The sequence below is a fragment of the Anas platyrhynchos genome, chromosome 28 (assembly GCF_047663525.1).
Source record: "Anas platyrhynchos isolate ZD024472 breed Pekin duck chromosome 28, IASCAAS_PekinDuck_T2T, whole genome shotgun sequence".
Classification (NCBI taxonomy): Eukaryota; Metazoa; Chordata; class Aves; order Anseriformes; family Anatidae; genus Anas; species Anas platyrhynchos.
In genome coordinates this window covers 3,414,872-3,432,187 of record NC_092614.1, presented here as the reverse complement: position 1 = coordinate 3,432,187, position 17,316 = coordinate 3,414,872, and the positions used below count along the sequence as shown (strand labels likewise).

The 17,316-nt window shown below is 42.2% G+C and overlaps 1 protein-coding gene across 4 annotated transcripts; it reads left to right on the top strand.

The window, feature by feature from the left end:
* The first annotated feature begins 11 nt into the window (after positions 1–11).
* On the top strand, positions 12–17,316 carry DDX42 (DEAD-box helicase 42). Of its 4 annotated transcripts, none has more exons than XM_072029010.1 (18): positions 12–166; positions 1,744–1,980; positions 2,661–2,811; positions 3,425–3,486; positions 4,234–4,270; positions 5,750–5,899; positions 6,161–6,265; positions 6,890–7,009; positions 7,476–7,652; positions 8,139–8,267; positions 9,081–9,180; positions 9,879–9,926; positions 10,484–10,581; positions 11,545–11,821; positions 12,443–12,669; positions 13,988–14,098; positions 14,490–14,591; positions 15,266–17,316. In XM_072029010.1, the coding sequence occupies exons 2-18, from the start codon at positions 1,760–1,762 to the stop codon at positions 15,977–15,979; spliced, it is 2,829 nt and encodes a 942-aa protein (XP_071885111.1). In that variant the 5' UTR covers positions 12–166; positions 1,744–1,759; the 3' UTR covers positions 15,980–17,316. The 4 variants fall into 4 exon arrangements, with proteins under 4 accessions (XP_071885111.1, XP_071885114.1, XP_071885113.1 ...); XM_072029013.1 differs by having other exon boundaries at positions 54–200; XM_072029012.1 differs by lacking the exon at positions 12–166 and adding an exon at positions 1,155–1,266.

Here is a 17,316-nt window from a genome sequence, read left to right as displayed (position 1 = left end):
GCTGCTGCCAGCCCAGACCCCACAGGCCCCTCTCTGCCCGAACCCTTCCCTCCTCCCCTCGGCGGCTTCACCTCCGCCACCGCGCATGCCCGGCAGGGCGCGTTGACGTCAGCGCGCCACGCACGTACGTGGGCACGTCGCGTCCCGTCTCCACGCCCCCGGCCCGGTAACCGGGGGAGCGGCGGCCGCGGGGCCGGGCGGTGAGCGGGGAGGGGGGGGAGAGGGGCTGGCGGGAATGGGGGCGGCTCCCGCCCGGCCTCCCCTCACGGGAAGGCGCTGAGGGAGCCGAGGGAGCCGCGGGGCCGCCGCCCAGCGCCGCTGAGGGAGGCCTCGGCCCGGCCCGGCCCGCACAAAGGGCCCGCGGCGGGCGGGAAGCGCCGTGAGGGGGGCCCCGAAGCGCCCTGAGGGGGGGCCCCGAGCCCGGGGAGCTGTGAGGGGGCTCCGAGTCCCGTCGCTGCCTCCCCCCCAGCGGCCTCAGAGCCTCGCTCCGCCGCCCGTCACCGCTCCGTGGGCGAGTTGACGCGGTTTTGGGGGGGTTTAGGCACAAAACGGAACAAGGAAATGTTTCTTTTTTGGTCCTGGGGGAAAGGAAGGCGCTGAGTGTGTGGGGATGGATCCTTAGACGCGGGTGTTGTCACTCGGAGGGGTGCCCGCTGTGCTGTCAGCACCAGGGCTGTGAAGTTCCCCCTTTTTTATCCATTCCTTCTGCGTTTTGGCCTCGTATCCGTGTCAGGTGTGAAAGCTGCACCGGGGGCCTGTGCAGGAACAGCGTGTCGCAGCCAGCCTCTGCCACGGAGAACCAAAAAACACTTCCCCAGAGCCTCCTTGTGAGCTCCAGGCTTGAGCCCTACAGAGCAAGCCCCAGGCTGGTAAACGTCCTGCCCAGGGCACAGCAGCAGCGCTGGCTGTGAGGTTGTTTTGAAGTTATTCCTTTTGCCAGTGAGTTCTGATCTCGTTGGAGGGCTCTCACTGAATGCAAGGATTCCTTCAATAAGTCTTGTAGCCATTGGGCTGTCAAATTACAAAACATTTGGAAGCAGTGTGGGTCGTGTTCTTTTTGGCAGCCTTAAAGGCTTGACTTGACCATGAAGATGAAATAATTCAATTACTTGGAATGAAAAGCATAAATCTTAGTATATCAGTTGGGTCTTCAACTAACTTAGAAGACTGGAATGGAGAACACATATTGATGGCTAGAAACACTTGCTTGAGAAGAAGAGGGAGCTAACTTTTTGGCAGAAGTGTGTCTTGTCTCACGACGAAGCGGTGAGCTGTGTGCTCTTTGGGCCTGTTTTTCTAGAAATGTTTGGATTGTAGTGTGGTATTTACAGAGCCGTGAAACACTCAGGGATGGGAAACACTGCATGGGCATGCAGAAATATTTACTGAGCTGACTTTTCATCTCTCGCTTCTCCTGCTGTGCCAGGTTTTGACTTTGGGTTTGTTTGTCTTACATTGTAAAAATGTAAAATGTAAAACAAACAAGCCTGTCAACCTATGCATAAGTAGGGTTTGAGGGATGGGATCTATTTTAGAAGACAACTTCTTTGATTTATTCTTTTTCCAAGTTGTGGGTTCACTTGTACTTGCAAATCCTTTTCGGGAAATGGATCAAAATTTCGTGGTTACGTTTCCCAAGTCTCTTTATCATGAGTAAAACAACCCACTTTCAAGAAAGATCACGATTGTTTATTCCTGCCTAAAGCAGGAAGGGCATTAACGTCTCTGTTCTGGTTTTAACAGGTATATTGAGGGCACCATGAATTGGAATAAAGGTGGACCTGGTACAAAGAGAGGCTTTGGTTTTGGTGGATTTGCCATAACGCCTGGAAAGAAAGAGGAGCCCAAGCTTTCTCAACAGTCTCATAGTGCTTTTGGAACAGCCGGTTCCTCTGCTGCATTTGCGAAATCGGGACCTCCACAGCTGCCTTCGTTCTACAAAATTGGGTCAAAGCGAGCAAATTTTGATGAAGAGAACGCGTAAGTAGGGTTATTTCTTGTGTCTCTCTAGTTCTAGATTGTAGTGTTTTATACTACCCAAGGTCAGGGAAAGTACCCGTGATGTTTGTGTGGTTCAGTTATTTAGAACAGCGTGCTCAGGGGTAAATACCTTAATGCTGTGTGGTGGTGTAACAAAACCCCGGTGGCTTTACTGAAATAGTATCAAAAATATTGAGCTGGTCGCCTGCAGGAATGCCCGTCCCTGCTACCCGTCCCTGGGTAGATGTTTGGTGTGTCCCTGGACTTATTTACACTTTCTCTGTCTCAGCCTATCACCTATAAAATCAGAACAGCAGCACTTCATTGCCTTAAATACATGTAAAAGACAGTGAGATGCTACAGAAGCTTTTGGAGAGCTCCCTTCCTCCTCTAGTTTTCCTTCTCCCTAAGAGCATCCTTCAGCTGAGCCTTAGACCACTCAAATCTCATGTTCTGGTACGACCGAGACTTTGCATGAGATGTTGTGTTTGGAACTGGGGCCAGTTAGGGTAAATCTGTGTGCCTTTCACAAGGAAAGCGTTTTAGTGGCAGATCCTGTACATGCACTGACTTTTATTATCCATCTCTGCGTGGGAAGCTTGACTCAACTCAAAAACAGTGAAGGAGAGTGTGCTATTGTAGGCTCTGTCCTGACTGGGCCAGTGTTTGTTTCTTTTCAGGTACTTTGAGGACGAAGAGGAAGATAACAGCAATGTCGACTTGCCATACATTCCAGCGGAGAATTCCCCCACTCGCCAGCAGTTTCATTCCAAATCGGCAGACTCTGACAGCGACGATGATCCTCTGGAGGCATTCATGGCTGAAGTGGAGGCAAGACCCGGCTTGTGAAATGTTTGTTAAGTTCTGTGGCAGTGCTCCTCTCCTGTCGGGAGCAGCAAATGCCCCTCGTGGCTTTGGCAGTCACATTCGGAATGTCCCTTAGCTTTTGATTTTTATTTAAGGCAATATTTTAATTAGAACTTAGATGTGAATTAAATGGGGATGTAGCAGATACGCTTTACAGTAGCTTAACTATTGAAGTGTTTTGGGTTTGCCAAGGCAATGCCACAAAGAGCTTTGTGTGTCTCTGAATACAAAGCTAACATTTTGTGTGTTTTTCACAACCTGAATGAAAATCTTTTAGGTTTATCAGGAGCAGTTCCTTAGCTGCAGTTCTGTAGTTAGCTGGATTCTATCACAGCATTTGATAGAAGAATGCAGAGAATACATTTTTTCAACAGCACTGCCACAAAGTTACAATATATAAATTTCAAAGGAATTAGTATTTGTTTAATGTTACTAGTGTATGGAACAAGGAAAAGTTTAGTTCAGAAAGTACCATCACTGTAGCATGATGGTCTAGTTACATAGGAACAATTTTTCCTTTCCACATTTTATCACCTTGTTATGTTTTTTAACGTGCCACAATTTTATGACCTGCTAGGATCAAGCTGCTCGAGACATGAAGAGACTTGAAGATAAAGACAAGGAAAAAAAGAATGCTAAGTAAGTTCTTTCTTGTAATTCCCATTCCTACCTGTGTCTTGTATGGTGCTAAGAAAATTCCTATGTATTTTGATGTTCATTGCTCTGTAGATAATATGAAACAGTGCTGCTGCACCTGTAGTAGTGGAGATGCTGGAGGCTTTTTCAAACTTGATCTAAGTTTAAAGACATTCCCTGTAAAGCTGACACATTAGGTAGTGGGTGACAATTGGGATTACTAAATTCAGAATTCAAGCAATTTATGCTTTTGCAACTTGTCTATCTGTTTTGACCAAGGGAAATAATTGTGATTCTTGAAATAAGTGTCAGAAACATTGATAGAACTTGCATTGCATTGCATGGGGTTGATCAGATTATACATGGTCCTGAAACAGAACACCGGATCCAAATGACCACCTGGGGAAGTCCTGAACTGGATTTGCACTTCCTGGCTCATATTGCTCCTCACTTATGGGACATCTGGTAGCATCGAGAGCTTAGACCAGGATGATCTTTGATGTGGCTTCTACTGGGAAGACGGAATCCTAATCTTTCAGTCTCATTAATAGAAGTAAAATGAAGTCTTTATAGGGTCGCTGTTATGGTTGGCACCAAATGTGAAAAATCCATGGGTTGGGATTATGAATGTTACTGAGTTGTTAGCGTTGTATCTTCCACAAAGTATCAGCACTAATCAAATCAAAGTGTGGAGCTGAGTATGTGGAACACTTGCAGGGAAGTTTTTTTTTTCTCCGCTTGTTTTTCCAGGGGTATTCGAGATGACATTGAAGAGGAAGATGACCAAGTGAGTTCTTACGCAGTCTTTCTATCTTCTTTTTTTTTGTTTGTTTTTTTATCTTCCTTCCCCAAATGTGTAACTACTAGGTACAAACAAAACTCCAGTGTCATGCACAGTACCCGGACAATTCAGCAGGAAGCTCTAGTGGTTACCCTCCTGTCTCCACCATTCTAGGTGTTTCACCAAAAAAGAAAAGAAAAGAATATTAGGAGACAATTTCTTTTTTTTTTTTTTTTTTTTTTTTTTTTTACCATTTGAGAAGATTTTTTTGTCAAATTGAATTTCAACTTCCTGTACTACAGGTTTTTCAGTATCTGAGGGTCTCATCAAATTTGAGATTAACTGAATCAACTAATATGGAACACCACTGAGAGGCTGTTGAATTTTCACTGCAAATAGCCTCCACAGTTTGACTACTTAGGGCAAGAGTCTGGCTTTTTGCTCTTAGTATTCAGAGGAGCTCCAGTTTTGACTGAGGATTGTAGGCATCACCATAATGAAATATTAAGCAAAGAGGAAAGGCTTAATTTCAAAATGTCTCTCTAATTAACAATTATCGTGATACTTGTAGTTAAGCAGGGCATGGAAGGGTTCTCTGACTTGTAGGTCTTTGCTTCCGGTTTGGTGAGTGTAGCCATGCTGAAGTCTGAGCACAGTTAACTTATGCTTGCAGACGGTTGTTCAGAAAGTATGTTGCATGCATATCTAAATGACTGAGCAATAATTGGCCATGTGAATGAAAAAAAAAATAATAGATGGGTATGCACACTTCTTTGTAATTGAACCTTGCTTTAAAAATCTGGTCTTAAATCTTTACTTAAAAATCAATTGAGACTGGTGTTTCTGCATGAGAATGTCGTGATATGCCAGTGAGACCTAAATGGGATTCTGTGAGATGCATACTTCCTTGTGAGCTGTAAGGATAGCATGTGACAGTGATTGCTAACTTGGGGTTGTGTTGAAGGACTCTTGAAATAGTTTCTTTCCCATTTGCTGTTGACTTTTCATTTCTTGAGTGTAGTTAGAAGTGGAGAAACTATCTTTGACATAGTTTGTTTAACAAAAAAAGAACAGCATATGCTGAGTAACATTGTGTTCTGTGTTTAAAAACCTGCAGTGTTTGTATTGTGTTTGTGTGGAAATAAGAATAGAATTTTATATTGTTAAAGCATTACAAGTCTTGAGGGAAGGATTTCTTAAGCAGACCTATAAGAGGAAAAGTTTGTGTTTGTTGTTTTTTGTTTTTTAAAAGAAAGCATTTGTGGTCTACCTGAACATTGTAGTTGTTTTCTTCATGTCTTCTTACTGTCCTTTCTCTGGGCATAGCTGTTGGTATTTGTTAGAAGAACCAGTTCTAGTGAATGTTCTGTTTCTCGATGATGTGTGTGAAAGCAAAAACCATCTAGCTTTGTACATCATTTAAACAAATGTGGCACTATTCTTGCATCCTATTGTATGCAATTTTACTGATATGTTTTGCTGCAGGAAGCTTATTTTCGCTACATGGCTGAAAACCCTACTGCTGGTGTGGTACAAGAAGAGGAAGAGGATAACCTCGAGTATGACAGTGATGGGAACCCAATTGCACCGTCCAAAAAAATCATTGATCCCCTTCCACCTATTGACCATTCAGAGGTAGGAAACTTACTCTATTCTATTCTTTCTAAGGGTCTGTAGCTAGGAAGTGGATTGAAATATGCTTCCTTCCCTATGAAGCAGTGTTGTAATATTTCACTGCTGTGCCACTTGGGTCATACTGAAGATCCTTAAAATTGCTCCCTATTAAGTTAACGTTATCGCAGACAGCTAAGAACTTTTTTCTGTAAACTTTCCCTCCAAAATTAGATGTACAGAGAGAATCTTGAGTCTTGGACTAACTGAGCAATTACTTTGCAGATTGAGTATCCACCTTTTGAGAAAAATTTCTATGATGAGCATGAGGAGATCACCAGTCTCACCCCGCAGCAAGTGGTGGAGTTACGTCATAAGCTAAATCTCCGGGTAAGCAGGTCACAGAACTATCTTCGTGGTATTTTTTTTTTTTTTTTACTCCCATTCTTTCTAATTGTCTTAGCAGTTTTAATGAAGATTTTGACAGGGAATTGCAAGTTTTGAATACCAAGCCTCTTGGACACTTTTAGTGACTTTGGTTTAAAGGAGGTTGATTTTCCTCAGCAGTTTTTGAAAGTCATCTCTGGGTTTTTCAAATTGGGCACCCAAAATTGCCAGTTGTGTAGTTGCAATTGTACTAAAGAACCACAGAGCTAAGAACTGAAACTGGAAATACTATATTCAAGATTTTTTTTTTTTTTTCCATTTGAGACATGTTAGTGTGGTGACTTCCTGCGAAGGGAGCTATCTGGGGGAGGAAGGAGATAAATTTTACAAGGAAGTAGGTATGATTTTTAGTAGCTTGTGTTGATTGACAACTTCAGTAATTTTTTTTATATCTGAAAGACCTAGTTACACGGCACATATGGAGTTTGCACTAAGTTATACTTAGGTCTGTTAAAAAAATAAAAAGCAGTTTTTTGAGGTAGAGATAGCTTTGTTCATTTTTTTTATAGATCTCTTCAGTTTTCTCTTACTGCTTTCCATGAACAAAGATATGTTTTTATTTCTAAGGTCTCTGGTGCTGCTCCTCCAAGACCTGGCAGTAGCTTTGCTCATTTTGGATTTGATGAGCAACTTATGCATCAAATTAGGAAATCCGAGTATACCCAGCCCACTCCTATACAGTGCCAGGTGAGTGTTGTCACTCTCTTACATCTAAACGAAGCTAACAGAATGCATGCAAAGGTCCCTGGTGTGCATGAGGGTGTATACAATTCTAGTTTCCTATATAGACCTGTCACAGAGAAGAATAATTTGGATTTTTCTGGGTAAATAGCTTTGTTATTTTTCCTGGTTTTACAATTCTTACAGCTGGACAAGATGCATTTATGGCCATGTAAATATATCCTGGGAATGTTGTACTGTGCCCAGACACTGACTTTGTATGGAACAGTAACGTAATACAGCAATTACTTCCAGCCCTTAAACCAAACTAATTCAGATCTGACTTGGCAATAAAGATGTGTATGAATCTACGTATGGTGCTCCGAGTCCCCTGCAACATGCATTCCTTTTTTATCTGGGTTTTCATTTAGTATCTAGGACAGTAATATGCTAAGTTGGGCATAATATGGGTTTAGAATCTCCTTATTTTTAGGGTGTTCCAGTTGCACTGAGTGGCAGAGATATGATTGGGATAGCTAAGACTGGAAGTGGAAAAACAGCAGCCTTCATCTGGCCTATGTTGATTCACATCATGGATCAAAAAGAGCTTGAACCAGGGGACGGTCCCATTGCAGTGATTGTATGCCCGACCAGAGAGCTTTGCCAACAGGTGAGTGTCTAGAAAATATGTGTATCATACAGTGTTCCTACAGAAGAAGGCAGAATTCTGTGCAGAAGTTACCAGAGAACCTCAGTAACCTGTTTGAAAAAATTATTCTGCACCTGCCTTCATTGTAAGCTCACAATCCTCACACTAATTTTAGTCTAAGGATCATGACAAACTTTAAATTGTCACTTTTATACAGTTCTCCCGTGTTACTCTTAAGTATTGAGAGTACTGTGGATCTGTTACCACAAATTGTATGTATAAAAGAATAGCTTAAATTGCAGTTGAATGCCTAAATAGCTTTCCCAGGTAAGTGAATGGAAGTTATCCGCAAGTATTAGAGCGTTCAGTCTTGAGGATTTCTGAATAATTTAATGAAGCTGATAGCTGAAAAGTGGATTCCAGGAGCTGGGCTCCATTGCCAGGGTAGATGTATCTTCTCAGATCCTTCTCACCTGAACTGAGATGTGTCCTTCTTAAAATTCTCAGATCCATTCTGAATGTAAGCGCTTTGGTAAGGCGTATAATCTGCGCTCAGTAGCTGTGTATGGAGGAGGAAGCATGTGGGAACAAGCCAAAGCCCTCCAGGAGGGGGCAGAGATAGTTGTTTGCACACCGGTAAGTACCTGTCTGCTCATAATACATGCTTTGATATTGTGTAACTGAAGGTGAGACAGATCTCTCAATATCATTGGTGATGCAGAATTTGCTCTCTGATCATGTTCTTCACAGGTTACCAGATGTTAAATAAACTGGGATGATTTCTGTCCCAGGAGAAATTGAAAGAGATTAGGTATGATCTTCCAACAGAAGACAGAGTAGCAAGCAAGACCTGCTTTAATCAGTGTCAGTTGTGTGCAACACCAGCTTCTGATTGCTGAGTCTGAAATTTGCGAGGAAAATTCCCAGAATGTTTTGAACTTGAGTGACATCTTCCTGAATCAGTGTAGAGCTTGTAACAGTTATACTGAAGGGCTGAGGCATTGACTGGGTGTTGATGCTGAGCCAGTGATTTAAATGAGCGCTATTCTCAACTCATTTTTTGCTTACTGCAAAAACTAGTTACAAATTTAGGCAAAACTGAGCAAGTAATGGTTGGAGGAATTTTTATTGTGGCTATTTATTGTGGTACTGGGCAAAAAAAGCAAAGCGTGAAGAACTCCTGCACCAACAATTTTGGAATTAAATAATTCACAATTAAAGTAAAGTCAAAATGAGAAATGGGCAATTTTAGGGTCTCAGCACTGATATCCTTCAAAAACTAGTCATAAAATTAATCTAGTCATGTATACTTCATGAGAGGTTTAGGAATCTATTTCTATGACTTGAATATTAACACTTCTAGACCGAAGCCCTGACATGTTTTTTGTTCTGTCTCTGGTAAGTGAGGATAAAAAGCAGTTAAGTGATTTTTTTTTTTTTTCTCCACAGGGTCGTTTGATTGATCATGTGAAAAAGAAAGCTACAAACCTTCAAAGAGTCACTTACCTCGTGTTTGATGAAGCAGACAGAATGTTTGATATGGGTTTTGGTATGTACTGACCAAAGGTCAAAGCTTTGGAAAGCAGCAGAGTGTGATTCCCAGCTTAATATGACTGCTTATAGCTCCGGTAGCTTCCTCTACTTAGTAAATTATGGAAATTCTTTCTATACAAAGCTCATATTTAAAGGTCTATTATCTGTTGGTATAAAGAGATTAGCAAAGCCCTGTTGATGAACAAATTCCCAAAAGCCTGATTTTCATCTTAGAATTGGTGAACATCTTTTGGGCAAGTCGCTACTGTGCTTTGATTCTGTGTGTACAAACTAGTGTTGTTAGAAGAACTTTCTGCTTTCTTGGATCAGGTTTAGTCATTCGGATCTATATGACTTTGAATATGTGCCCAGGAATCATGGGACACAGCAAAAATTTGGCAGTGCTATGATACCACAAAGCGAGAGACACTTGTGAGATGTACAGAGTGTGCACAGAGTCAGCTAGGATCTTTGCTTAAAGGAACTTTTGCTGAAGTTCAAGGAACCTTAAGAAAGTTCCTTAAGGAAATTTCAATGAACTTTCATTGTGCAGCAAAGATCACCAGGAAGTCCCAGGAAAATTAAATATCAAGTGAGAGACACTCATTCATTCTGTGGCTATTTGTTAAATAAAGCAGCGTAGTTGCATTTCTGAGTTAGTCCACTAACTAATGAGCATACAGTGTTGATTAGAGCATTTTCTCTCTTTTCCAGAATATCAGGTCAGATCAATTGCAAGCCACGTACGTCCTGACAGACAGAGTGAGTATAAGCAAGTTTCAAAATACACTACTGGGAGATGAAGGAGGCTATTTTGTGGGCTGCCAGTTAAGAATCTGAAGCAGAGCTTGGATTTCTTGTTCTTGACACAGCCGTGCAGTGAGACTTCCTCAGGACTCCAGTGGTGGTATTCTCTGTGGGCTGCTGGGAGGGATTGCTCGTGAAGTGTGAGCATTTAACCAGGCTGTTCATCACTCTGTAATCCCTCCACAGACTTTACTCGGAGAAAAGATGATTAGCAGAATTAATATTCATATGCTCTGAGATCCTGTGTTCTAAACTGGCAGAAAAGTAGGCTCACAGCAGTGCCACCTATTATTCATATCCTATTTCAAATACCATGAAACGTATTTCTACTTTGAGATATTCTAATAGTCACTGTGATTGATAATTTTCATTAGAACCACTAAAACAGACTGTAGCTTTAGATCCCTGACATACAGCACAGTCATACAGGTTCACAATATCTGTGCAGTGTTCTCATAATTCTGAAAAAGATTTATTTTTCGTGGAGCTCAGACACTTTATTTTTCTCTCAGCCCTCTTGTTCAGTGCCACTTTCCGTAAGAAGATTGAGAAATTGGCCCGAGATATTCTGATTGACCCAATTCGAGTTGTGCAGGGAGACATTGGAGAGGTAATTCCACCTTACTTCTGATACAATCACAGAAATGAATTATTCTGTTGTCTGAAATTTATGTTAAGCTGCAGTATTCATCACATATATTTAAGAGTAAATACTTGGTGTTTAAAAAAATAGTTTGGGGGTTTTGTTTTGATTTTATTTTATTTTATTGAGCTTTCTGCCAGGAAATAATCTTGTGGTGATGGGAGGGTTTCACCTAGGAGTGAAACAACATTAAGGCAGTGATTGATTTGTTTATTAGGCTGAATCAATAGGTGTATCCTTTTGCTTTGTCTCAAAAATATAAATAGGGCAATTACAGCTTTTGCAATGGAGGATTTGCAACTTAGATTGTAATGTCTCTCAGCTGGTTTCTGTGGGAATGTTGATCTCTACTTGCTTGACAGTAGCAGGTGAACTAGCATCATGGTTTGGTAATAAGTCAATGAAGTGGGCAGATGTATGCTTGCTGTGAAGAAACTTTGCACAGAATATATGCAAACTGTTGAGAAGTTTCACAAAAGGACTTCAGAACATTCTTCTTTCAACCAGTTCTCTGCATTTAATTTTTTTCAATCAGGGTTGTGAGGTATCCCATAACAAAAAAATGAATGGCTACCTGAGGGCTTGCCTTTCTAGGAGGCTCTTTCTTCTAAACTTTGCTTAAGGAAAAAAGCAGCTGTCCTTGCTCAGTCCGTTTCTGTTTGTGTCAAAGACTGCAGTTTGCCTCTCAGATTTAAAAGAGTAGCTCACTTAACCCCTGCCTTTTCTGTGTAGTGAAGATAAGGCAGTCAGCAATTAGTCAAGCAGGGGATAACGGAAACCTCATTCAAAAGAGGATGTTGGTCCCCTGCTCTTCTGTATATTTTATTCTCACATTTAGTTTAAATTCCTGATTTAATTCTGCTGTCTGTGTTTGTTTGCAATACTGTCTTTTGTGTACTGCATTGTGGCTTGTCTAATTTCTCTCCTCAGGCAAATGAAGATGTTACTCAAATTGTGGAGATTTTCCCTTCTGGCCCTAGCAAATGGAACTGGCTGACTCGACGCCTCGTGGAGTTCACGTCTTCTGGGAGCGTTCTCCTTTTTGTCACCAAGAAGGCGAATGCAGAAGAGCTGGCTAATAACCTCAAGCAGGAGGATCACAATCTAGGGCTGCTTCATGGCGACATGGACCAGAGTGAGAGGAATAAAGTCATTTCAGAATTTAAGAAAAAAGGGATCCCGATACTGGTAGCTACTGATGTAGCAGGTACGTACGAGCTGTTGTTTCTTAGAAAGCTACAAGTTGTAGATATTAGCAGAAAGGTTAATACACTTTGGAAGGCAACAAGGTTGGCTTCTACACCTGCTGGAGGCAGTTTTCCAGATGTTTTTCAGAAGTAGTGTTAGCAAAGGGTTACATTTTTAAAGTCTTCTAGAGATATTCAAGTTATGGTGACAGGTATATTATTTAATATACAAAAAGAAAATAAACTGCTTCTTAAGGAAGTAGTTGCTATTCATCAGTCAGCTGCCAAATTATGCATGCTTATATGAGGAGATGGATGCACTTGAAGCCTTCTCTAGAAAACCTTTTGTACCCAGATGTTCAGCTGAACAAAGAATGGATTTCATTGTATCTTTCTCACTTGAAATAAAAGTCATTTGAAGAGAGATCTTCCATCTCCAATGCTGTGAGCTTGGAGATGAGTGATATTGCTGTACTTAAGGTAGCAAATAGTTGTGGTGTACGAAGGGTGTCTTAACAGGGATCTGTTCCTGTGAGAACTCCTTTCCTATGCTGGAACAGAATGATGTGCTGGTATGGATGGGATTGCTTTGAGTTCCTTCAGGCCAATCACACTTACCACTGTATTGCTCTTCATTACAGCTCGTGGGTTAGATATTCCTTCCATTAAGACTGTGATCAATTACGATGTGGCTCGGGACATAGACACGCACACCCACAGAATTGGTCGTACTGGCAGAGCAGGCGAGAAGGGAGTTGCCTACACTCTGTTGACTCCCAAAGACAGTAACTTCGCTGGTGATCTCGTCCGAAATCTGGAAGGTGCTAATCAACATGTTTCCAAAGAGCTGTTGGATCTAGCAATGCAGGTACAAAGCAAAACTTTTTGAGTAGAGGAAGGTTACTTCCACGAGTAGCACAGTGAGAAAATAAGGAGTTCAGAGCTTGTTTCTGGCTCCATCATACATTCTCAGTGAACTTTTGGGAACCTATATTGGTTTTAAGTAGGCTTTCTAGTGTTTTTTGTGGCCTTTGAAAGAATGCGGAAGACAAGATGATTTTGGACTGCAACAAGTAATCTATTCAGGGGTAAAACATTGACTAGGAAATTAAGAACTGTCTGGTGTCAGCAAAGCACTCCAACTCTGCTATCTCATTACAATCAGATTTTTGATACGCATTAAGAGCAGGTACCTAGAAGATGCAGTTTAGTTGTAAGCTGAACTAGAAGCTGATTACAGGGAACTTTCACTTTGTGAACCGGTTGTGGCTTGATCATTTTACCTGCTTGGCAGTGCTGTCTGGCAGGCTTACTATATATAGGTCTGATGGATTGCTCAAACAATTGTGTTTATGCCTCTGTACTTGTCAGCTCATTAAGTTCTTGTCTTTTGCTGCCCATGTAGCTGCAAAGGAGCAAAGGCTTTTTGGTAATTTTCCATTTCAAGTATGGATTAGCCAGCTTGTGACTTCACCCAGCAGCTTAGACACGAGCTGCTAGAAGTAAATATTTTTTCTGATGCACAGAGGCAGCAGTTTCAGAAGTGACAAAGTTTGTGAGGCACAGCTCCGAGGCTGTGTATGAGAGGAGAGAACAGAAGCTGAATGGCTTGGCTTAAAGGCTTCTTCAGGTTTGAACAAACTACAGGATATAAAGAGAGGTGCAGCTAGCTATTATTTAAAATCCTGGTAACAGGAGGTCTGGTTGGGCTGCCCTTTCCTAGCTACTGCTTGTTGAAGTAAGTTTTGCTGACAGAACTTCATTTCTTCTTAGCCAGGTGATGGACTAAATCAATAAAACCCAAACATGAACGAATTCAGAGCTCTCAAGTGAACGGCATTAGAGATTGCATTTATTCCTGGGTTTATCAGAATGCAAACCCCCAAAACTTTAATAAGTATGTGAACTCAGGACATAAAACTAGTTGTTATAAGGCGCATTTGTAGGAAAAGCTTCAGACCCATGTGACAGGACTGTCTACAACTTAATTATAAAGCAGTGTAGTCTGCCATGTCCCATCCCCTTGCAACAGCTGTGTTGTGGATTGGGAAACTGTATTGTTTTGGGGTGGGTTTGTTTTTTTTTTTTTGAAATGCTCAAAATCCTTCTTTTCCGAGCCTCATTACCAACATTTACCAATCTTTTCATTCCCTGTGTTGAAAAGCATTTGGTTTTCTTTTGCATAGAATCCATGGTTCCGGAAATCCCGTTTCAAAGGAGGAAAAGGCAAGAAGCTGAATATTGGTGGTGGTGGCTTAGGATATCGTGAGCGTCCTGGTCTGGGATCAGAAAGCTCTGTGAGTAGAGATGCTGAAGAAGTTCTTTACAGGTTCTTGGAACTTTTAAACTCAGGATTGACCAGCTTGTGGCTTTTTTTTTTTGTGAACTATCTGATTTCACCTTGGTTTTATCACCTGATTGCACTTTGGTTTTGCTTGTACTGCAGGGAGCTGGGAAATGGGGTAATACTGCTAAATAGTGCGTTGCTTAGACCTCCTGCACCTTTACCTTTCTGTCATCCTCAAGATCATGAGCCAAACTGTGCTACTGCTCAGTGCTCCTGGAGTTTTGTGATCCTTATTGTGCATATTCCCTGAGTGCAGAGTGAAGATAGGTTTGGAGAAGTGTTGAATTGAAGGTGTCTGAGTTGGATAAATCTCTCCAGTTGTCCTTTGTCTCTCTTCTTAGGACCGTGGAAACAACAACAGTGTGATGAGCAACTACGAAGCATATAAGCCATCCTCTGGGGCAATGGGCGACAGACTTACAGCAATGAAAGCAGCTTTTCAGGTTGGTTCAGTCACTTGTATCCCAAGTTCTAACTCAGGCACTTGTATCCCAAATTCTACCTAAAGAGAAAAGGAAATAACGTGGAAAAATTTTACTACTGATGGTTCAAAATGTTTTTTATTTCCTCCCTCAAGAGTGCAGAAACCCTGCTGACTTCAGAGAAGTTAAGTTTGGTAGTTGCAGCCATGTCTCATCCAACTGGAGCACTCAGCGTTGCAGTTCAAAGTGGAAGAATAGCATGCAGGCTGCACTGAACAGATCTGCACAACATGAATGTGCCAAACTTATTTTGTTTTCTGCTGCCTATTTGCTCTTTTTCCCTTTTGGATTCTGCTCCTAGGCTTGATCCTACTTAAGTTGCTTAGCAGCAGTAGTGTAATTGCAGACAAAAGAAGCAGGGAACAGAGAAACCCTTTCTCTTGAGTGTGAAAATTAACCCCGCAGTATAGGAGTTCGTTGTTTCTGTGGTCTGGTAGCAGATGTCCGTTACTAATTTTGTGTTCATAAGCACGGCAGGAATGTAATTGCTCCAAGACTGACTTTTTATAGGAACTCTTTTTACTAGGGGTTCCCCAGAGTTCAAGACAGGCTTGTATATGCATGATGACTGTGTGTTTTGTGGTGCAGTGTAGAGGCAAACATGCTCTTTTTTTCTTTCTATCTCTTTCTGGCAGTCTCAGTATAAGAGCCACTTTGTTGCTGCAAGCTTAAATAATCAAAAGACTGGAAGCTCTGCTGCTGGTGCTAGTGGCTGGACTAGTGCTGGGAGCTTGAACTCAGTACCAACAAGTTCAGCACAGCAAAATTCTGCAAATCCCGACAGCCCGATTGCAGCTGCCGCAGCAGCCAAGGGTGTTCCAGGTTTCACCAGCACCGGGAATCTGAGTAGCGTTCCCACCTTCCCAAGCGTCGGAGTACAGGGCTACAACAACAACACCACGAATGCCAGCACCAATAATCGAGAAGGCATCGGCAGCACCGGCGTCGCTCCTGGTGGCGGTGGTGGCGGCGGCGGTGGCGTTGTCAGAGAACGATACAACGACAGCAGGAACAGTCGGCACAACGAGGCCCCGCGCCGGGGAGAGGGCGGTGGCGGTCGCTACAACGATGTGCAGCGCCACGGGGAAGGAGGGGGCCGCCACAGTGACGCTTACCGGCATGGGGAGGGCCGGCACGGTGACAACCATCGCCACGCTGAAAGCCGGCATTTCACTGACGGGAGCGGTGGCAATCGCAATAATGGTGAGAGCAGGAATATCGGCGAGGGTAGGAACAACGAGAACAGGAATGGTGAGAACAGGAAGGATGCCAACAGCCGGGACAACAAGACAGATGGTTTTGCTGTCCCGGAGCCCCCAAAACGTAAGAAGAGTCGATGGGACAGTTAAAGGCTGGTGCTTCGCAGCCTGGTGGAATCAGTGCAGGTAGTGTTGTCTTTTTCCAGAGGATTTCTTGGGTTTTTTGGTAACTGGTTGTTGAGCAGCTGGGGGAGGAGAAGGAAACCGTGAGAACTCCCCGTGGAAGTCTGCGCCGGTACATCTGCGGACAGATTCAATCTAATGATGTGTACATGCAATGCTTAGTCAAAGAGAAATCATTTTGATAAAGCTCCCTGGGTTCTGCTTTTAAACATTCAGTGCTCAAGTGACTCTGCTGGATTTAAACAGATCTTCTTGACAAGAAAGAAGCTGTTTCATGTCCTTGGAACATTAAGAAACTGTTGAAGGTAGTCTTTTCTTAACCAGCATTCACATTTAAAAAAAAAAAAAAAAGGCAAACAAAAAAAAAGTTCATCTGGAGATGCTCAGGACCCACCTGTTTAACTTTAATCTTTCAGCAATTTGTTCAGTATGGTGAGTTCTTCTCCAGTCTCTTCTTTTCCCATATTCTTCTGTCCCCAAATAATTTGGCCTCCAGATTGGCCCATCTGTCTCTCCCCATCAATTAAGAATGTATTAATTGACGTTGCTGAAGGGGGGATGGAGCAAGTTGATTTTTCTTTAATTTCTTATGAAGCTGTTCAAGGGATCCTTCTCCAGCCCAGTTAACCATGACGTCACACATAGTGAAGGATGAACTCCCTGTTTTTTTTGTGGTCAGTACACCAATCCCATTGCCCCAGGTATTTTATTTCCTTGTAAAAAGAAAAAAAAAACTTCTTTCTTAATAACCTTCATTTTGGTGGAAGCCTGCATAGCAAACTTGTCTCTCTGCTGTGCCTATGCACCCTCTGTTATGAGAGGGCTGATTGCTTTCTTCAAAGTAAAAACAGAAAAGGGAAAAAAAAATGTAGATAAGCCACAGCAATCAAAGGCTGGCACCTCCCCCCCATGAAGTGAAGCTAAATGAAGAGGCTTCATTCAGAAATTCAGGGACCTGCTGCTCAGAAGCCTTTAGGGAGAACCTGAAAAGCAATTGATGGAGTGGAACAGCTCAAATATCTCTCCCCATATTGGACACATGTAGTTAAAACTGTAAAATCTTGCTTGACTGTTTTTAACTCATTGTGTGTATTACCTGTTTTTTAACTTTTTTTTTTTTTTTGCACCATAAAGGTAAGGAAGAACTCTTTTGTTGAAACATGTCAGCACCCACCTCTGTCTTGTTTCTACTGAGAGAAGTATCAGAAACTGTCAGTTTTTTGTGACATTGTGATGTTTTCTTTATCAGCTGTGCATTTACTTTCTGCTTGCTCTAGTAAATGTTTTATTACTGGGACAAAATA